Source organism: Centrocercus urophasianus, unplaced genomic scaffold, assembly GCF_019232065.1.
Source record: "Centrocercus urophasianus isolate 14NV4802_14NV808 unplaced genomic scaffold, USGS_Curo_1.0 seq_16, whole genome shotgun sequence".
In the NCBI taxonomy this organism is placed as follows: Eukaryota; Metazoa; Chordata; class Aves; order Galliformes; family Phasianidae; genus Centrocercus; species Centrocercus urophasianus.
The window spans coordinates 34,073,342-34,095,007 of record NW_024884711.1 but is presented as its reverse complement, the minus strand read 5'-3'; the positions used below and the strand labels follow the sequence as shown (position 1 = coordinate 34,095,007).

The following is a 21,666-nucleotide window of genomic DNA, read 5'->3' as shown; positions in this document are numbered from 1 at the left end:
TTACTGTATTGGTTTGACGTGTGCAAGTACACGGAGAAGAATCAACAACTTACATCCAAATCTTGTAACAAAGAACCACAGTGTCTCAAAATTACAGACAAAAATATAGCTAACACAACAACAAATCCAGCGATATCAAACCGATTGGTGCACACACTAAGGGAATACACATCATGTCATACTCGGTTCCCCAGCATCACACAGCAGTGGTCCCCAAGCCTAACAGAGACCCACATACCTCTGACTGCTCTATTGAGCCTTTAAAATCTTTCTTTGCTTCATCCCCTCCACACAGATATGTTCACTCACTCGCACAGATGTTGCATATACCACAATATGGTGATGCCACATTAAATATTTTGACATCATCTGTGGTCGTGTCTGTTGGCTCAGATGCCTCCAGAACTTTTTCTGACATCCTCAGTACTTCAGAAGTGCTGGAAAATAGCAAATGGTGTTCGTGCACACCTGCACTCTCTAAACACAGTCCAGAAAGCAGCCAAATAATTCTTTTCAGCCATTTGGGAGGTTTCTCCTGACAGTTTCCTATTGCACAGTGCAGCCAGCCACTGGCAACCTGTTGCACAGATGTCTGAGCCGAGAGCTGTGGCAGGCTAGAAGCAGCTCACTGCACAGCTCTATTTACTCCTTGCAGACTTGGCAAGCCATGGCAGTGAGAATGGAGGACGTTTGCCACTGCTTGGCTGCAATACGTCACAGTGCACATGTACTTGCTATTTGTATATTCTGGCAAAATGGCCTTTAGTTCCCTTCAAGAAGGAGGTATGCCTTACCTAAAAGTAATTTCTCCCCAATGGTATTCAAATTTATTATATTTTTGGCAGATCACTATCCATCCTGCATTTACTTTTATTTCGTGAAACATACCATTTTTAAGGTTTGATTTTATGGCAGCTTGTTTCTCTGCTCCTGGCAGTATTAATAATGTAACACAACTGCTGCAACATATGGCTTCTGGGCTCTTTATCACTGATCGTGCATGTTATTTATTTTCCACTTCATTTGACCAGTGTTCGCTTTTGATCAAGCTGCTTTGAAAGCGGCCTACCATTTCCATTTCATTTTCTAAGACTATTTAAACAGTTTTAAAATTACAGCTGTACCAGCATTAAGACCTGGCAGTTATGGTAAGAGACTACATCCTGGGCAGCTGTACTGCCTATAAGAACAACCACTAAAGAACAGGCTGTGCCTACATATGGCAGAAGTACTGTGTTTCTTTTTTAAGTGCTGCTAGTACAGGAAAAGAGGGAAAAAAAATGATTATCAATTTGTAGTACCTTTAGTTGGAGACATCATGGCAGCCCACAGTTCTTCACAGGGAGCAGAAGGGCAGCGCTGAGCTCCGCTCTGCGTGACGGCGACAGGGCCCGAGGGAACGGCATGGAGCTGTGTGAGGGGAGGGGCAGCTGGGGGTCAGGGAATGCACCAGAGGGCGGTGGGCATGGAAGAGGCTGCACAGGGCTGTGGGCACGGCCCCGAGTGCTGGAGTTCGAGGAGCGTCTGGACACTGCTCTCGGACAATGCTCTGAGATAAGGTTTGGATTTGGGGTGGTCCTGTCCGGAGCCTGGAGCTCTACTCAATGATCTTTGTGGGTCATAGAATCATAGAATCATAGAATCATCAAGGTTGGAAAAGACCTCTAAGATCATCCAGTCCAACCATCCACCTATCACCAATATTTCCCACTAAACAATGTCTAAATGTTCTTGAATACCTCCAGGGACAGTGACTTCACCACTTCCCTGGGCAGCACATTCTAGCACCTGACCCTGACCAGTCCCTCAAAGAGGAATTATTTCCTAACATTCAAGCTGAATCTCCACTGATGCAAATTGAGGCCCTTCCTTCTTGTCCTATTTCTGGTTATGTGGGAGAAGGGGCCGACCCCACCTCACCACAACCTCCCTTCAGGAAGTTGTAGAGTGCAATGAGGTCTCCCCTGAGCCTCCTCTTCTCCAGGCTGAACAATCCCAGCTCCCTCAGCGGCTCCCCATAAGACCTGTGCTCCAGAAGACCTGTCCCTTCCAACTTGGGATATTCTACGATACCCAAAATGAGCAGCAGCAGTAGCAGGTTAGTTATAGAGGCACAGCAATTGACTGTGAGCTGTGATCACGTGGCTTACATCTCTTTGACATTTTGCCCCTAAAAACAGGAGTCCTTCAAGAACCTAAGTAACACGTGAGCACGTGCTGAGTACCAGCAAGCTGGAGCCACGGGACGCGGCAGTTGTACTTTTCCCGTGGCACGCGAAGTGACGCCGACTCCTCGCCGGTGCCTCCCACCCACTTGGGACGCTGCACACGGGCGAAGCGTGGGGACAAGCGGACCTCCAGCCCGGAGATTGCGGGGCTGGGAGAGCCGCCGCCCCGACGGCAGAAGCTCCAGCGGCGCGGGAGCAGGAGCGCTAATCGGACCCCACCAAATAAGGCAATGGCGGCTGCCACGAGCGGTGGCGGGGGGCAACGGGGACACGGGCGCTCCTCGTAGCGCTGTGCCAGGCGGAGCTTTTCCCGTCCCGCGGACGCGCACGGGGCGGTGCGGCACTACGGGAGCAGCGCTCCGGGCGGCGGAGCCGCCGCCACCACAGGCGGCCAGGCCGGGTCCCCGCTGCCCCTGGAGCGCCCTTCCCTCGCTCCCTACCCCCAGCCGCAGCCCGGAGCGCTCCTCCCCGCCCAGGGCTTGACGGCAGCGGGGAGGAATGTATTTCCGGGGCGGGCAAAAAAGCGGCTGAACGCGGACCTTCCCCTCCCCTCCTTTTTCCACCGCCGCGCGCGCCGGGCTCCCCCCGCCCCCACCCCTGAGTGGCGCGGAGGTAGCGGGCGGTCCGCAGACGGGCGGAAGGACGCGGAGCGAGGCCACGCCGCGCCCAGCTCAGCTCCCGGGGTAGAGCCGGAGCCGGGCGGGCCGGAGCGCGCCCCCTGGCAGGAGCGGCGCCGCGGCCATGGCCGAGGTAGCGGGAGGACGGGGCGGGGGTTGGAGTGGGGAGCGGGCTGAGCGCTGCCCGCCTTGGCGCCGGGGCGGGAGAAGAGCGCGGTCCTCGCGGTGCCTCGCGGTGCCGCCAGCCTCGTCCCGCTGCGGGTCGGCCTGCCTTGCGCTCGGCAGCCGGCGCTGCGGTCGGGCTGGAAGGTGGCGCGCCCGGCCCGCGGCTTCCTGTGGCGGCGGGACGGCGGGTCGGGCCTCCCGGGTCGGAGCGGCCCTTTGTCCGCCCGGAGCCCGGCGGGGGAAGTTTAACGCCACTTCGGGTGCCGGGCTGCCGGGGCGACAGTGGGGCCCTGTGACGGCGTCGGGGCAAGGAGTTACGGGAATAGGGTCAGGAAGAGTGAGTCGGTGTAGGAAAGTGGATGTCTGTCTTTAGGTTTTTGACCTGCACGGGGCTATCGAAACTGGCAGATGTTAGAAGGGCTGTGTGATCGTAATGCAGCGTTTCCACTTCTAGATACACCCAGGAGGGGAGTAAACTCTTCAAAAGGGCTGACAACAGCAGGACTAGGGGAAATGGATCCAAGTTGAAGGAGGGAAGATTTAGGTTGGATGTTAGGGGGAAGTTCTATACAAGGAGAGTGGTTAGGCCCTGGAACGGGCTGCCCAGGGAGGTTGTGGATGCCCCGTCCTTGGATGTGTTTAAGGCCTGGTTGGACGGGGTCCTGGGCAACCTGATCTGAATGTGTGTGTTTGGTAGCCCTGCTAGGCAGGGGGGTTGGAACTACATGATCCTTGAGGTCCCTTCCAACCCGGGTGATTCTGTGATTCTGTGATTCTGTGATAGATACGCTCAACTTTGTGCCTGTTTTGCTGTTAGTTGGCTGTGAGCATGGGCAGCCCTTTAGAAGCTTACCTCGGGTTGAAGTGGGAACGTGAGGCCTCTGTGCACCGTCTGGTTCACGTGGTGATTTCTGAAGTGGCCTAAAACAACCGGAGCACCGCGTTCTGTCTGGTGCGGCCCCCTGATGTGCAGATGATCGGATGGGAAGTTACTCCCCAACTCACTGGTTAGGTTGTGTTCAGACTCAATGTCAGATGTCTTTATCTAGTAGAACTTTGTCTGACCGCCTGTCGGACTCATCAGCTCAACTTGTGACTGCTTTTCTTTATGAAAAAGATCAAACATTTCTTCACTTCTGGGTTTGTCCGTGATATTATCCAACCCATTCATGCCAGCACACGTGCGCATACCTGGTGGGTGAAAATGTGGATTTTCTGTTTGATTTGCTTCTGGTGCTACAGTTCTGTTGTTGGCAGCACACAAACCTTGGGAGGAGGAATCATCTCCGTTCACGTCAGTGGAACCATGCTGGCTTAACTGCACGTGCTTAAGTGCAGACATGGAGTTGGGCTTTACATATGTGAGAGCAGTTTGGAGTCATCTGTGCTCCTGGCACATTAACCACCTGGTAGGTGAGGTAGGTGGGGGGGAAGGTTGGTTGTTGGTTTCCTACTGTGAAATGAGATGACTTGGTGGCAATTTATTTAAAAGAGCTGTTTTGCTTCTAGAAGGACTTAGATGAAGTCAAACAAGACTCACCATTGTGAAGACCTTCATTGTGTGCATCCATCGCAGTGATGAAACTGATGATTCATTGTCCTGTCGCTAAAAAGTATTCTTTGCCTCTGGCAGATGATTAAGTAGCATTTTGCAAGCCTGCCTAGAGCTCTATTTTTCAGGGTTGCAAAAGCAATGAGCTGTTGGCAACACGCAGGCAAGACAAGGCGTGTTCACCAGGAGAGCACCACCTTCAGCCATTGTCCTTTCCAAAAGTGTTTCATGTGGTGGAAGGCGCGCACCCAGCAGGCTGATAGGGTGAGAGTATGCCTTAGTCAAAGCTGGTCTGGGAGTGCTGTGCCACCCAGGGGATAAATAAACTCATTTCAGCAGTGAAACTCAGAGTTACAAACCTGGTGTTCCTTCTAAGTGCAGCCAGGGAGACCTGCACATGTATTTGTCTGACCCTGCATAGTGTTCCCAGTCATTTGAAGGATGAATTTGGAGGGACAGAAGTTTTTCTCTAGAGTATTCATGATGTTCTGATGTGAGTACAGAATTCCAGTGTTGGTCTTGCTGAGCTTTAAGTGACTCAAGTGGTTAATGTTCTGCCACTTCCTTTGGGAAGTGATTCCCACAGCTGAACACAAACTGTCCGGAAACTTTTCCTGCTGTTCTTTCTTTCTTGGTCCGTGTTTTCATCCCACAGCTCTCAGCCGTCCTCCTGAAACTTCATGTAGGGTAGCTGCTTTCATGCTGTTCTAAAAAGAGCACATCTGCTGGAACTGAGCAAGTGGATAGCTTGGGTAGCAGAAAGGCAAGCTCAGAGGGAACAGTGCTCTCCGGGGCTGGCACATGCTGTGTGCTGTGTTACCCTGAATACCGTTTCAGCACTGCCTCTGGTATGAATGCTCTTCAGTTGTTTGTAAATAGTTGTCATGCCTCCCTTTTCCCATCTGGATTTGGCTGAGTGGTGTGCGTGGACCCGCCTGCTTCAGGCTCCACGCTGTCCAGGTCTCAGCACCGTGGCCTTCAAAGGTTGTTCTGGCTGTGTTAAGGATGGCTGGAGTACCTGTGCTGCAGTGTGGCCTTTTTTGACTCCCCCTTCCTTCCCGGTGCTAGGAGGTGGGCTTCTTCAGTAGAAGCACTGCACACCCGTGCACAGTGCCTGGAGCAGCCGCTGCTCATTTCACCATCACAAGTAGGAGGCTGATTCACAGACTGTTGGGAGAGACCCACAGGAATCATGGAGCTCAGCTCCTGGCTCCATACAGGACCACCCAACATTTAAACCACGTGTCTGGATGCCGAGCTGCACTGCCTTCAGTTCCATACAAGCTCAGGGAAAGTGCTGCACCCAACATGTGGTTTGGGGAATGGACATCAGTGGGACGAGCAGAAGCAGCATGGACCACTGCCAGTAATTGATATACCCTGCCTCCTCATCCTCACCGTCCCTTTCCAGATGCATTTTGTACTTCTTCCAAATGAGAGCTGCTGTGAGACACTCAGACATTGCAGAATTACTGTTAAAATGACATTTTATTTATTTATTTATTTCCGTGTTAATTAAGTGTGGCAAGCTAGCTGGCGTTGAGATCTATCATGCCTTTTCACATGGCATTTGGAAGAGACAGTGGTTAGAGGCAGAAAAGAGGGAATCCAGGCTTGGCAGTAGTGGAGCCTATTCTGCTGTCATTCTCCGTTCTGGAATTTCGAATGATGTATGTGTGTATTTGCTTATTTACTTATTCATTTATTAGGTTGGCCATTCCTTTTGTCAAACTCTTTGTATTTAGGAGCTGTAATGATTCTTGGAATGTAGGGGAAAAAATTCACTGGTAGAGATCATAAAGCAATTACATAGATTTTTAAGAATTATTTGGTTAAGGCAATGTATAGATAGATGTTTTAAATTGTCTTTTTAGAAGTACTATAATGTACGTAACTATATATGTACTGTTGTCTTAGGTGTTTTCATGCCATCCACCACTTTCTGTGCCCCTGCTGAAATTGCCATCTCCCACTGGTAGAACGCTCGGAGTTGGGTCTGTATTTTTCTGTCTCTCACTTCCCTGTGCTGACTGTGTGCTTGTCTCTACTCTGCCTTGATATAAGACATTTCCTAGTGGTAGTGTTCTCATTAGTGGTTCTAACATTGCTGGTCCGGTGTTTACGTACTTCAGAGCCATGTACATGAGCACGTGTATCTTAAGACAGTACTTAAAAAAGAGGCTGTATCATAGGGGACACAGAGCTGTTATTACTGCAGAGGGTATTTGTTATTTTTCAAAAGAATGTGAGAGACTCATGAAATTTCAGGAGGACAGTAGATGAACACTTTCTGCACTGTGGGCTTGTGTTGGCAATATCTTGCCCAGATGTAGGACTCCTTTTGTGACAAAAGAGTTGAAGTTGGCCAGTTTGTTCTAATAATAATTCATGACATCTCTTATTGGCCTGTATAATGTCACTTTTTTTCTGTGTAGTTGTTCTTCTCTCTGCCTTGCTCAGTTTTGTTCTGTATTCTGTTGCAAACTTTCTAGAGAGGGTAACCACAGCTGACCACAACATTGCCCAGTGCCTGTGAGTTGTCATGGTTATGGACGTACTGGGGGTGGCCATACAGAGTCATTTGCTGTCCTCAGAAATGGGAAGTCAGCTCCTACTTCTTGTTGCTTGTAGTTTGTGGGGTTCTTTTCCTCCTCCAATTTCTCCTCCATAGGCGTAGCCTGGCAACCTAAACTGCTGCAATCTTAAGTCCAGATGAATTTCCAATGAGACTTCTCTCTAAATGTGCTTTTTTCCTCCAGGGATGAGTAGTAGAAGTATCAGAAAAATGCATGTCCAGCTTCACTGTGAGAAAACAACGTGTTTAGCTGTGTGAGTTTCTAGCCTGATGTAAAACATGTATCAGCTTGCTTAATAGCTTATTTTGGAAATGTCATGCAGAGAAAATAAAAATTCTGACTTCTGTGAATGAAGAAGTGGCAGCAGGCACCTCACTATGTATCACTAAATGATACCGCTGTGTTTTTCACTATTAAGAGTGTTCTCTGTAGAAAATCATTACTAAACATACTGTATTTTTTTTAATAACCCCCTTCTCTTACTTTTCTGCTCTTAAAATAATTAGAATGATTCTGTGGGCTTTCTGGGGCTTTTTGTTCTCCTGTTAACAAACTGAAGTTCTTTTAGATTGGGAGAGATGGGGGAGTCACTATTTGAGTACCAACTTTGCATAAAAGCAGGCAAGTGGCTTTGTGAGACTGTAATACTGATGCTTACTTTTAGGAAGGTAATAGGTTTCTACGTGACCTGTAATCGTCTTTGAGACAGAAGGACCTTTTTGTGTATTAGAGCAGTCATTTTGTCTCTATCTTTTTCAGTTTACTAATTTACTAATGACTTCAAAAAGGCTTATGAAAAATATTTTCTGTCTTAAAAGTGGTCTTTTTTTTTTTTTTTTTTTTTAGTGCAACAGCAGTGAGACATCATTAGTATTCTTGTGGTTTTTGTTAGTGGGAGAAGTTTCGAGTAGTAAAACAGGCAGGATTCTCAACTTTGTTATTGCTAGGAAGAGCTAAGAAGAGAGTGGTGTTTTCTCACAATCATTTTCATTCTTTTCTTTCTCCCTTAGAAAACGTTGTGCTTATATTTGATAAATTAAAGCAGTTCTCATGTTCTGCCAACAAATAATTCCTTTACTGTCTATAGTCATTTTCCCCATGCTTCTGATTAGTGAGACCCTGCTTAACTGCCGATTCTCCTCAAATGCACAAAATGCACGTAAGCTGTAGCACGCTCAATACAGCATTGCCCCCTTAAAAAAAAGTTAACGTAGTATTTGTAATGTGTTTATTTCATTCTGGATTGGTACAGGATCGCTTATGCTTAACTTTGTCCTAGGTTTGCCTTAGCTTATTTTTAACTTCTGCTCACAATAGTATCTGGTATATAAACAGGAAGGCGAGCCATCGTTTGTGTGGGCTCTTACTGCATTAAACTGCAGGGTTGCGTGTGGTATACGTGCTGTGTTTGAGTACTCACATGTAGGTAATTTTCTACTGTGCCTGTTAACAAATGATTTTTTTTTTACCTGTAGAGCTGTGCAAATAATTGTACTTTTGATGTGGAAGTCAAACTGAAAAAGTGAAAGTATCTTCTTTTCTCATCCTTTGTGGTAAAATCAGAAACAATAATTATATATTGGGCTGAACTGAAACACTGAAATCATCCTCGTGCAAAAATGACTGATTTGTGGTTATTTAAAAAATGATGAAAAATAATTACATGAGCTCAATTTAGGAAGAGTTAGTATTTCATTTAGGAAGTGGTGATACTGTGAGTCAAAGGTAGCATCTTGGACAGTTTGTGCATCTTGCCCACAAGATCGTGGCTATGTAAAACAAAGCAGCAATGGCAATAGGGTGGTTTGGTCCATACAACCATGACTTTAAGGATGTGGAGCACCATTTGTGCGGAGGAGAGATGCTACGTGATGCCATCCTGCCAAGCCATGCAGTAATGCAGGTGTTGGGAGGTCTGCAGGAGCCGTAGAAGGCGTTGGAAGGATCTGGTGTGGTGGCAGCTTGGCCGGCATCCCCTCTAGACTCAATTGCTCAAGTATTAAATTGGACAACATCCAGTTTCTGCCTAGACCCTCAGCTGTCTGCTTCTAGCACTCTTTGGTACAGGCTGTGGTGTGAAAGTAGTACGGCTGAAAGGAAACCTATTTCTGAAGTGGAGGTAAATACAAAAGATTATCATCTTTATGATGTTAAATAAAAAGAGCTTTCCGGGGAATGAGAGCTGACACATCTCGGTAGTTGGTTGTGATTAAACTTGCACTGCATTCTGCAGTGGGATGAGCTAGTATATTATCACAGCATTCAGTGCTGGAACGACTGAAGTCTTTGCATGTGTCCAGTCAGCAAGTGAAATACCCCTTCTGATGATGGTAGAAAAGAGAACCAAGGAAGTTTTTATTAGCGCAATACACAAGATGTCAAGTGTAAGCAAGGTCAGTTATTTGCTGCCTTTGAAGCAGTGTGTTCTAGCTGCTTTTTTTCTTTTTTTGACTGAAGTTATGTTTTCCATTGTATTGAGAAATTAGTTTTGATGGGCCTGGGAGAAAGTCAGGAATTTCCTTTTCTGAGGTTTCTCTGTTGTTTTTCATAGAATCATGGGATGGCTTGGATTGGAAGGGAGCTCAAAGATCAAAGATTTTGCAAGGCTCTATTTAGTGTATGTGCTCACTTGTCAGTGTGAGTCAAAGACTGTCCAGATACTGAGAGGAGTTCTGTAGCTCATCTCCATAAAACACGAAGCCTGAGCATTTTTTGAAATGTCAGTTTGCTGGTTTTGTGTTTTAAAAATCTATCCTTACTTATGCATGAATGTAACCTTCATGCAAAATATGTGTCACACTTACGGAGTTGCATCTTCTTTTACCATGCAGGTCAAAAATGGGGCATATTTTGTCTATGTTGTTTTTGTCAAATAAAAAACTGTGTGAGAAACAAGTTTTCAAGAATTGCGTTTTCTTGGGTGTGGACTCAAGTGTTTAAAAAAACAAGGAAACATCAAATTTCCTTTTTCGGAAGAATGTGCTATCCTTACCAGCTATAGGTTGTTTAAGCGGCATCTTAAAATTGATAAACAATGATGAACATGGTTTTTTCTCTGTGTATGTACCTCCCTGCACTGCAGATGCGGCTTACTTACATTTTCAAAGGCTGAAATGAAATGTTACATAGCTGTGTTGCTGACCTCAGCAGCCTCAGTGAAGGACTCTGCTTTAGCATTAAGGAGTAACTTTAGCATGTAGAATTGCTGCCAGCACTTTACTTTTATCACGGCCAGCTGCCCCTTTGGGAGAGTGTCTACATGGCAATAAAAAGGCTTGCTCAGATAGTGGCTCTTTTTGGTGCATAATTCACAATGCAGTTTCACTTTCTAAATGAACAGTGTCAGTATTTAATATGATTAACATTTTCTTGTAGCTGGAAGGAGTTGTAATGCTGTAATGCAGAGTTTAAAGAGAAAAAAAGAGCACATTCATTAGAGAGAACTCAAAACTGCGGTAGGCAAGTGGCTTCAAATTGAGCTGAATATGGTACTTCATAAAGTGCCCCGGTACCCACTGAACCACAAATTCAACTGATCGTACGTTTTATTTCCCTAAGAACACGGCCCTGCAGCACTTCACACCAATGCGGGTCCTAATTCTTGTGATCACACTCTCCCTCTTGTCTGTAGCTTGTGGTCTTCATCGTAACTACATCAGCAGCGAAAGTCAGCCCAGGTGCTCCCATGTCTTGATTAAAAAATCAGTATTCAGTTAGATCAACTTCTTTGGGGGGTGACCGCATTCATCACTAGTAACGTTCTTTAGGTGAAGGGGAGGAATTGGAGAATGTGGTTAACGAGAAGAGTGTGAGACTGCAATGATCCACAGTTTAGTTGGCGTTAAGTGTTGTGGAGCCTTCCACATCTGCTGGGTGGGATTGGCCACAAGTTAGGGATGAATGGTGCGAAGTCTGGAACTGGGACCTAAAGAAGCATCTCCATTCAGCAGTGCTGGAGTGGGAGATCTGTTCAGATGTGTGAGAAACCTCCTCTGTTACTGCCCTTTGCTGTCCCCTCAGAAGGGGCCTGTGGGCTCCAAGCTTAACGTCCTACTCTGGGAAGCAGCAAAAGTGTATTCTTAGACAAGTTATTCAGGCAAGGACTGCTTTTTATGAAGCATTTTATGATGGATCTCTTGTAACAAATAAAACAAAAATAGCCGTTTTAGAATTGACGTAGTTTTTTTTCCTCAGATAGGTGAGCTTCTTGCCAGTGCTCAGGCTTCCAGATTGAAATGTAGGAGAAGTCCAGTGTTGCAGTGTATGCTTATACCTAGCCAGATATTGTTGTCTGTGTTCTAATCCTGGTCGTTTTTGTTACCATTAGGTAGGTATGTAGAATAGATACAGACCTACAAAACTGTATCTTGGTAGGATGACCTTTTTGTTGTTATGAATTCTTCAGGTTCACTTCCCTGACTATTTGCCTAGTATTCAAAGTGTGTTGGGGATAAGAGTTGTTTCAGTACCAGCCTCATTGTAAATTGTGTTAGAATAGTGAACCTTTTTTAAAATTCACGATTTAAATACTTACATACTACATATGAACATTCTGCTAGGCACTTGTCATTAGAATTTTGAAGTGAAAAATAAACAGCACCCAAAAAGCTTGATGGGATTTCACTCTGACAACCGCTGTGACTTCACAGACGTTTTCTTCACTGTTCATCTGCCCACTTGGTCTGCTTTGGTCCACTGAAGCTTCCAGAAAGTTGGTCTTGCTGTGGAGGAGGAGTGGGCTGTCTCAAGGCACCCACCCCCAACCTGCACAGCTGAGGTGCTGGTGGGCACTGGGACCTGAAGCATAGGGTTCAGTTTTGGAGGTGGGGATGCAGCACTGTGGTTTCTTTTAGCAGCAGTTGGCTTTCATCTTGGTTTTAGTTGCCGAAACTGCATCAGAGTGTTAATGATGGTTACTGGCGGGTAACGCTGCCATGTAGAAGTGGAGTTTCCGTTGAGTTTGCACTCTGTGGTGTGCCAACCCATGGCTTCCTGTAGTACCTGCAGTGCAGCAAGCAGTACCCTGTATATTAACTGACAGTTTCTTTCACTTCAGAATGTACTTGCCCCTCTTCTGCTTTCTGCTTATAACAAAAGCTTGGATTAAAGTGAATTTAGCCAGGCATTAGGATGGCTGTGGAATATTGCTAAGGCACTGCAGCCTCAGAAGCATCAATTACAGTCGGCTTTGTTAAGTGTGATATTCCTATGTTTAACTAAACTTTTCCCTGCGTGTGGGTGAATGTGAGGCTTGAGTTGCACAAAATTAAATAGGCTCCTTATGGGAGTAGTAAGTGGTGCAGATTATGTAGGAATCTAATACTTCCACAAGGAACAAGCACCCGTGTTTTCTGCTAGAATAGCTTAAATCATTCGATAGCATTCCTGATTGTAACCTGAGCTGGAAATGCTAAACTTAGCTGAGAAGTGAGGTATGCTAGCAAAACTGATGCAAACAAGCTCAGTGCTGAATGCATCTGTCCCCACGCAAAAGTGTCACATTAAGCAAGAGGGGAAATTAAATTATTGTGGTAGAAATTGCTGGTGGGTCACAAAGCATATGAAATGTGACACAACAACAGATGTTTTGGTTTATTTTAATGCAGTTGTGTTAAGAGGTGCTTGTATAATGAAAAACCTGTGTATTTCTTATGGAAGACTGGCTGCTGATAACAGTACAGGCACAGTAAGGAGTCCTACGAAGCTGTGGAGGTGGTGTGCTTAGAATTTGGGCTATTGGAAACTTCTAACAACCGGTTGGGGAACATTTTTGTTGGTGAAGACTCGTGGAAAAAAAAAAAAGTTTTGTTTCTTGAAACTTAAATGTTGCCATATAAAAGAGGAAGCTTTCAAGGTACACATCTATAGGAGCTGCTGTTAGAGAAAATATTAGTTTCAACCACAGTATCTTTACACGTGGACTTGCTCTTGGTGCTTCTGCAAGGCTGAGCATCTCGGTGATGTGCTTGCATGCTACCACAATCAGCATAATGAACAGGTTTTATTGTTTTGTGCTTGCTTGAAATTCAGGGATATTCATGATGTACTTGTAGGAATCGCAGCTTGATGCAGAGAGATTGCACTGATAAGGCATTTATTAAAGAAAGAAAAATGGGGGGGGTGTTTACATTTTTGGTTTTTTTTTAATTCAGTATTTTTGTAAGCATCATAGTTTGAGAGGTGTAGAAAAACAAGAAGTTACAAGCTGGCCTTTCAGAACAAGGTGCACATGTTTCAGTTGAAGCTGGGAATACTGAAGATGTAGATAATAAACAGTAAAAGCATATTGCCGTTTTTTTTTTTTAATTAAATTAGACATAGCTACAGGCTCTGCCTGCTCTGCTTGAGAATATAAGAAGCAGTGTTTCTCTTCTAATTTAATGTTGAACATTAAGCGTAGTGTGCCTGTTTGTTAGTCGTTTTCCAAAATACATCTTATTTTATAAACACTTACCTGTGGATAAGTCACTTGTAAAAATGTGTAAGTAAACATGTGAATAAAAAAATATATTCTCATGAGAAAGAGCACCTCGCTTGGCTCTTTATCTTTTTCTTATATGTGGTGATCGTGGGCAGGCTGCTTGTTATATGAGTCTGAGTACTACTTGCCTTACAAGCATCAAGATGCTTTCCAAAGGGACTCCTAGCTGTGAAACTTTGGCTTAAAACTGTTTCAGCAGTTGAAGAAAATGTTACTCAAATACACTCTTTGCCTACGCCATAATACACACATACTGTGTGAAAAAATATCCCTACTTAAAAAAACAATGCTTACGAACCAACATCTGTCCTGTCTGTACCACGGTACTCTCCAAAAGGCATCTCAACAAGGGCAACACACCCAGGTTGCTCTTGGTGTTTGCTGCCTCGACAGATGAAAGTTCTTTGTCACTGAGGTCTTCACATTGTCCCTGTACTCTCTTTTCTCCTCTCGTTCTGTTACTTTGTCACTGTCATCAGCATGGAATCTGGACTTGAGTCTCGTTTTCTTTTTGGAATATATTTCTACCTTCAATAGGCAGAAGTAATCTATACAAATTAGTGGAGTACTACACAACTTCTTGTCTGTATTCAGTTTAGTTTAGGTTTGCAGCTGATTGCAAGGGTATTTTTGTTGTTCTTGGTTTTGCCTTAGTGCTATAAAATATCTGGGAACCACTAGCACCTCTTTGCTGTATTCTGCTACCAGTAAATATACCATGTCCTCTTGGTTTTGTCTTTCTTGGGTTGGAGAGATGTCATATAAAACCACTGTGGGTGATAAATATTCTTCTGAAACTTGTTCTGACAATAGGGGAAATCTGTGTGTTCTATCAAAAAAAGTCTCCATCCCCCCATCTCCGTGCAGCCAGGCACCTAACTTGAGCAGATGTGTTTCCATTCAGAGATTCAAATCAAGACCAAAAGGTATTCTTCAGGAATTTACTTGATCATTGTTCATTCCTCTACTTAAAATTGCTATTATGTTGAAGGCTCCCATGAAATCTGGGAACAAATACTAGCAAGTACTGCATATAAAGGAATGCTGTGACCCAACTGTGTGTGCTTGTTAAGTTAGCCATTCTGTTTTAAAGTAGCGTCCTTAGTAAATTAACAATCAGAAACCACATCCTTTAAACACACAAGCAGATATGATGTCCAGAGGTCCCTGTCTGTTCCCAGAAGCTGTGGTCGCAATGATAAGTTGATGATGATAAGTGCTCAAATTTAGGTATTCAGCTGAAGAAGCGAAGTGACACAAGCACATACTGGGTTTTTAGTAGTGGTTTAAAACCCATGGGTGTTTTTTGGAACCCAATGCCTGCAGACATCCCTTTTTGGTGAATCTTGGTCCACTTAATCTCCTATGAACTTTTCTACTGCTGTAAGTACAGATTAACTATGGGCAGTTACCTGCTGTAAGATCTTAACGAGACTGAGCAAACCAGTTGTGTTACCAGGTGTGTTTGCCTACCTTACTACGCACAGAGGTAGATTCTCGCTCCCTTGCAGAAGCTGCAGAATTGTGATACATCTCCCCATGATTGTTACATTCAGAAATGTGTATTTTCATCTTTTTTTTTTACTCCTAAATCTACGGGGGATTTTCTGAACAAACAGTGGCATGCGCTGTGTCAGATTAACCTCAGATAAACATGCTTGAGCGTTTGTTCTCCCTACCTGAGAAGAAAATTGGTTTCCGGTAGGTTTTTAACTCCTTGTAATTAAAATTTAAGCCCTAACTGGTGTATTATATGCGATATTATATACGCAGACCCTATTCTTATGCGTCTATATTATTTTAATAGGATGCATCACTGCAACCACATGGCTATGGAAGTACTTACCATGGATATTTGTTGAACGTGCTTGTTGTATTCCATTAACCTAGAGATGATGACTGACGAAGAGAAATGAAGCCCAGCATGAGGCACTGCTGGTTTTTATCCTGTAGTTTCGCAGCAGCTGAAGCCGTTGTGCTTAAAGCTCTTTCAGGACACAGTTTGAGTAAGCAGTCTCGATGTGATGATTTTTTTGCGTAAAAACTGTTTCAGTACTGAAGAATTTGTTATTTTGCCTGTTGATCTGGGTTAATGTTCCATTCTTTCCGTGTTACTGAGGTTAATCTCTGTGAAGCTGCTGGGGAGTTGAGAGCATCCTGGGCTGGGTGATCCATCCGTCCATCCATGCAGCAGGTCACTGTGAGCAGGCCCGTGTCTGGTGTTCCCGCATGAGCTGTGGTGCTACCAGCTACCAGCTCCCGCTCCTAAGCCTGCACTTCTGAGTCCTCCGGGGCTGTCTGCATCCAGCTCCCTGCCCTGCCCCAGCTGCCTCTGCCTGCAGGCAGCCCAGCCTGCTGATCCCTTAGCTAAGGGCAGTGGCCGCCCTGTGGGAGCACCCCCTCACCACGCTGTGCAGCAGGCTGAGTCCATAGCTGGCGAACAAACAGCGCTGTGGGGCGAGTGAAGGTTTTACTTCTTTGATTGAGATAGGCTGCTTTTCAGCAGTCAGTTCTGACCCCAAATCTCCACTTCATGTGGAGATTCGTGTGTCATGTTATTTCTTGTTGTGGTGGACCTAGGATTTGCTCTGGGTGTGCTCTGCAAGCAATGTGTTCTAGCTGGAATCAGTGTCACAGTGACATTTGACATAAGTAAGGTAGCTGCTGAGGTCTCAGATGAAGACCACCTATTGAAGACTTGAAGTTGGAGAATCCACAGCGCACCTTTGGATAAAAAGCCTAAGATTAAGTCCATGGTGCAAAACACTTCTAATTTTTGTACCTGTGTGTTTTGAAGTAATGTACCTCTCTGAAAATAGAGGAAGAGGACACCATTTTGCCACCATTTTTTTTTATAGTGATTTGAGGGTTGGCAATGAAGCACTACACAAGCAGAAGGTATTGTGCTTGCAGTCGTTGCATACTGAGCAAATTTGGGTTTGCAGTGAATTGACAGTGGCTGCAGGAGGTCTGGCTGGTTACCAGGACTGCTGCTAGCAGTGCAGGTTGGTGTTAGAGGTCTGTAGTACATGTTCTGTGTCACCAGGTTCGGTTGGTTTCTTCAGTTAAGAAAAATGCTGTGTCGTTTCCTTCCACGTCTTTCAGAATTGTGAATGGGATTTGTTCCACCAGACTCTAAAAATCACACTGAAATGTTGGGCTTTTCACTAAGGCCAGTTAGCCTTCTGGAGTGAGTGAAGAGAGAACTCTTTCAGCATCGTATCCATTGAGCCTGCATCGGGTGTCTCCAGAGAGTATTCAATTCTGCTTATTTTAGGAATGTGCCTCTTCCTGCTTCTTTTATAAACAGGCTGGGAGTGGGGGCTGACCTGCAGGCGTTGGTGCTGCACGCAGCCCCGCGGTTTTCCTGCAGAGAGCTGTCCTCTGGCTTGTGCCAAGGCTCTGTTCCTCCATCCCCTTCTCACTGCTTCTGCCATGGCAGTGAGCATTTCTGCACCCAGAGATTTAAACCAGCTCCTTGCTTTGCTGGATTAATGGCTGTGTAAACATTGACTCACTTCCAAAAGAGGTCAATTTTGTATAGCGTTTCACAATCAAAATTAAACCCATGAAAACACCCCATGCCACAGAGATGTCAGTCTTCACAAAGTGCAAATGCTAGTCCAAAAGTGCAAGTTGCTTATTAATTTCTAGATTTGGAGGTTTAGAGTAGTCTGTGGGGATGTGGCTGTCAGTGGAACAGGGTGTGTGGTTATTGCCTCAAAAAGGTGGCTTTTGCACAGCAACTTTGGTCTTGCCGGATATCTGACCTCGAGATACTTCCCTGGTGTTCTGAAGCGTGGCCACATGTTTCGGTGTAAGGCTGCACAGCGAGGCATGACTCAGAGTGCCACAGAGGCTGATGCCTCAAAGTTTTTGGCTCTCCTTGATGGTGCATGTTAGCTCCACAGCCCACCTGGGCTCTGCTTACAGCATGGATCAGTGCTGCAGTGGCTGAGCATCTCAGCCATCAGTACTTGATTTCTCAAGAATTAGTGCTCCTATAATTTTCATCTGTTTTGTTGGTTTGTTTTTTTTTTTTTTTCTTGATCCCATTCGCCCAGTTAATGCTCTAGATGCAATTCTAAAGCTGCAAAAGGCTTTCATCCTGTGGAGGAGATTTAATTTTTAAACGTATGGTGATTAGCAGAATAGAAAGGTGCTGATATTTGATTTGCAAATTCAGAATTAGTCTCAATACAGAGAGGTAATCCTCCTTTTCTCCCATTGCAACTTGATGAGTCTCTTGTTTGAAATTAGAAGCTGCAGGGATTTCCATAAATGTGTTGATATGTTTTTTTATTTTTTTATTTTTTTTTCCAGTGAAAAAGGTCTATTCAAGTGTAAGTGTTTGATGAGGCAGTTAGTGAAAAATCTTGGATAGCACATTAAAGATTTCAATGTTATGTCCATGTTTGTCTTCCTACAATACTTAACAAAAATAGATTACCATTAGCAAACATACAGAAGTAATTTTAAGATCACTTTCTCAGCAGCACATGATTTGCAGCCTATTAAACAGGCTCCAGCTGGTCATTTAGCTGTTAAATAGGGGGATGTTAGTTCCTGGCAAGCTTACCTTTTGAATGCTTTAAGCTGCTTTTTTTTTCCAGGGGGAACCTTTTTCAGGGGTTCTGTGATATTTTTCTAGGGTTTAATTTAAAAAACAAACGAGTGTAATGGGAAAATATATAGATCTTGTGCAAAATGTTTTTTTCTCTTAACAATGAGTTATATTCTGCCACATTCTGTGGTCAAATACTGACACGTGGTTTAGTTCCCACTCCACCACACGTTTCCAAAGGTTCTTTTTAACCGTCTTATGCATCCAGGCACCCTTCATTCTGCTGTATGTCCATCACATAAAGCCTGCAGCTCAGCAGAGCCAGGTACTGAGCAGTGACATGCGAGGTGAACTTGCCATGCCCAGCTTGCTGGAGTAGGCCGGCATGTGGCTCTACTCACATTAATCCCAGCTGCACCCAAATCAGCAGCCCCGTCCTGAGGTTGTTCAGTCCCTGGGCAGATGGAAAAGCTGTTAAGTGGGAGATGAAGGAAGTGAGCCCTTATGGGAGGGCGGGCTGCTCAGTCGCAGCCTTATATGGGAAAGGACGTTTTCCTTGTTAGCTTTACGGGGAGCCGGTGCCCAGAACTGCATTCATCACGCAGATGCATTTCCACAGGAACATTTCTTTTCCAAATTGTCTTAGTCATAGTTTTAGCACTGTGTCACATCTTTGCTGGCTTATTTATATAGTCTGCGTGGGCTTGCTATACCACTGCTGGTCTGCCCTAAAAAGGTGAACTGTTTATAATTTTGGCCAACAAGGCAGTACTAAACCAATGCAGGCAGCTTCACGCTTTATTCTTGCTGAAAAGACCTCCCCACTGTGGTCTGTACTTAAAGCAAACTGCAGGAGCAATTCTTCCCTTCACAGGGGGAAGTGAGGTTTGTTGAGTGCAACATACAGTTGGTGAAACCCGGCAAGAAGGAACCTAAATCCTTGCACATCAGTAAGGCTTTCTCCTCAGGGCTGCTAGTCTGATGAGAGTGCTCATGTTCCTTGTGGCTGCTTCCCCTGCTGACCTCCATTCAGGCTCATTCTCAATCTTCTGCCTGCACTTCCTGGACCGCAATAACCCTCCCATCCAGGTTTGCAGTTGCACATGTTTGATTTAGAAAGAGATTGCCTACAGAGTCCATTTCATAAAGAGTATTCCTGACTTACAAGTTTGCAAATGAAGGAATACTCAAAAGTTATGTCACATGTAATTCACAGGTCGTTTTTTCTGTTCCATTTTGTTATTTGACTTTTTTCTTTTTTTTCTTCTAACCAAAAAATTTTGATGCGTATCTGCACGATATCCAGCAAAGTTATTCCACGCCGTGTTTCTCTCAGTTCTCCAGTGTCCAAACTTCCCTGACTCTCTGGCTGCAGGATCTGCCGAAGACACAAGTGGGCCAAAGTGATATGTCAGAAAAAATATGAAACATGTAATATTACTGTTGGATAAATTTTGTTAACACAGGATTGGCTTCTGTTTGAAACCTTCTCCACCAGGTTTTAGAGCAGCTGTCCTAAGTTATGGGTCTGTGTGTGCAGAGTAACAATTATGAATGGCCCTAAATCAGTGTGCAAAAACCAAAACTCAACTGCTGTGCTAATTTAAGCATCGTTCTCTTTGCTGCTAATTCATATGAATAATGGTATGTCTTCCAGAAAATGGCAGGTTCATTTTAAAGGACTGCCAAGTTTCCTTTCCCTTGGCTAAATTACAAGATAGCTTTTAGAACAAAAACTTGTTGTGAATTTTGATATTTTTAGGATGCCTGAAAGGGCCACAGTCAGCAGCAACCTCTTAGGATTGCAAAGGAAATTGGCAGCCAGGATCCAAATTCACATTATAATAATGAGCAGAAGATAAATTAAATTTAAAATAACTTCAACTTTTCAAATGTATATAAAAGCTGTGAAGACAGACCCTGCCTACTATTGGAGTAGAAGAAAATCCAGGGGGAAAAAAAATGGTGCACGAAACTGATTTTTAGACCATAGTCGTGACTCTGGAATCCCGAGCTGACTCTGGTGTATGAAGTCTCTGCACTAACTCCTGAACACAGCTGCTCAGTGACTGTAGGTTATACTTCATAAGCATTCAAATCTTGTTTCGCAAGACATATAGATTATACAGTTTGCATGTACTTATTGCTCTGGTAGGTTTTCATTAAGGTTTGTAGCTTTGGGAAAAGGGTAGAGTGTCTTTTCCTTAATAAGAACGTTACCTGTTAATTTTCTCTTGTCTAAAGGAAGAAAAAATAGCTGAGTGTTTATCAGTGATGCTTTAAGTAACATCTTTTGACAGGAGCTCGTTAGTTTGGAGTACAGGTGCCAGGCTGGGCTGTAACCTTTGAAGGTTCCTTGGAAAAGATTTTGAAAAGAGCCTGGAAGATTTTCTTGCCTTAAAGCAGAGACTCGAATAAGGAAGCTCTGTTTCTCTCTCATATTTCTCCAGTATCTTTATTTGGAAGATTCTCTCTGATGACATACAGAGCATCAGTATTTTTAAATAGGATGTTAATATGTTGTTAGGTTTTGGTTTTCGCCCTGAGTTTGTCCAAATTCCTCATACCTTGATGGTTTACCTAGCAAGAGTATTTCAAAAGAATGTAAGAAGCAGCTTCCTTGTTTGATGTCTCATAAATACAGGGTTTGTCCACAAATGTGGTTGTATCAGATGAAAACACATTCATCTGTCCAATTGATATGGACAAGGACGTGATCAGGTATTCTGTGTACCTAATGCCCCAGGGAAGCAACATAGTTACACGTGTTCTTTGGTGCAGCTTTTTTTTGCTCACTAGTCGCAGTAAATCACGCAATCTGGTTTTGTATTTCAGACTAATTTAACATTGCTCACATGGGCTGGCATCCTCTGTTGCTTGATATGGAGTGGATCTGCTCAGCAAGGTAAATCACTTGACTTTACTGCTTACTGTTGCTTAAAAACTATTTAAATTTAGCGGTTACTTAGGATGATTAATATGCTAGATGAGTTCCAATAGCAATATGTCACTCATGTCTCTTATTAATAACCTGTCTGTAGTTAGAACTTAGTTTATGGGACCAGTATGAAGCAAACTAAAATTATATTACTGTCAGCACTTCTTTATAAATAAAGTGTCCTGTCTGTGTTCTTTCATAGGTGGAAGTGACTGCATAAAAGCCAATGCAAAGTCATGTGGGGAATGTATACAGGCAGGACCAAACTGTGGTTGGTGTAAAAAAACAGTAAGTATTGCACAATTCCTTTCATGGTTTGTTTTTCCCTTGGTTTCAAATTTAAATAAATACTTCAAATGTACAGAACTGTCTATTTTTGTCAGTTGTAGTTTCCTGTGGCTCTTACTCGAATTCCTATTTGTACTTAGAAATTCAGTACCCTGATTTTCCCAGTGTCCAGGGTTGAGTAGATCTTTTCACAACATGTTTACTTTTCTGTTTCTAAGTGTTAAGTGTTTGAAGATTTTACAGGCCATCTCGTAACT

At 44.2% G+C, this 21,666-nt stretch overlaps 1 protein-coding gene and 1 long non-coding RNA gene across 4 annotated transcripts in view; one reads left to right on the top strand and one right to left on the bottom strand.

Annotated features, from left to right (window-relative positions):
* The window catches only part of LOC122159390, a 72,396-nt gene extending 70,989 nt beyond the window's left edge, over positions 1-1,407 (bottom strand). Inside the window, exon 1 of the long non-coding RNA XR_006168483.1 lies at positions 1,302-1,407. This is a non-coding gene — a long non-coding RNA (uncharacterized LOC122159390). The remainder of the gene's footprint in view (positions 1-1,301) is intronic.
* A 1,481-nt stretch (positions 1,408-2,888) lies between these two features.
* The window catches only part of ITGB1 (integrin subunit beta 1), a 41,729-nt gene continuing 22,951 nt past the window's right edge, over positions 2,889-21,666 (top strand). For 2 of the 3 annotated variants that reach the window (XM_042816917.1, XM_042816916.1), the window contains exons 1-3: positions 4,336-4,419; positions 21,019-21,088; positions 21,324-21,409. In XM_042816917.1, coding sequence (XP_042672851.1) covers positions 4,351-4,419; positions 21,019-21,088; positions 21,324-21,409 — 225 coding nt within the window. In that variant the 5' untranslated portion in view covers positions 4,336-4,350. Of the gene's footprint in view, positions 2,979-4,335; positions 4,420-21,018; positions 21,089-21,323; positions 21,410-21,666 lie in introns of those variants that run through there. The other variant, XM_042816918.1, reaches the window with a different exon arrangement.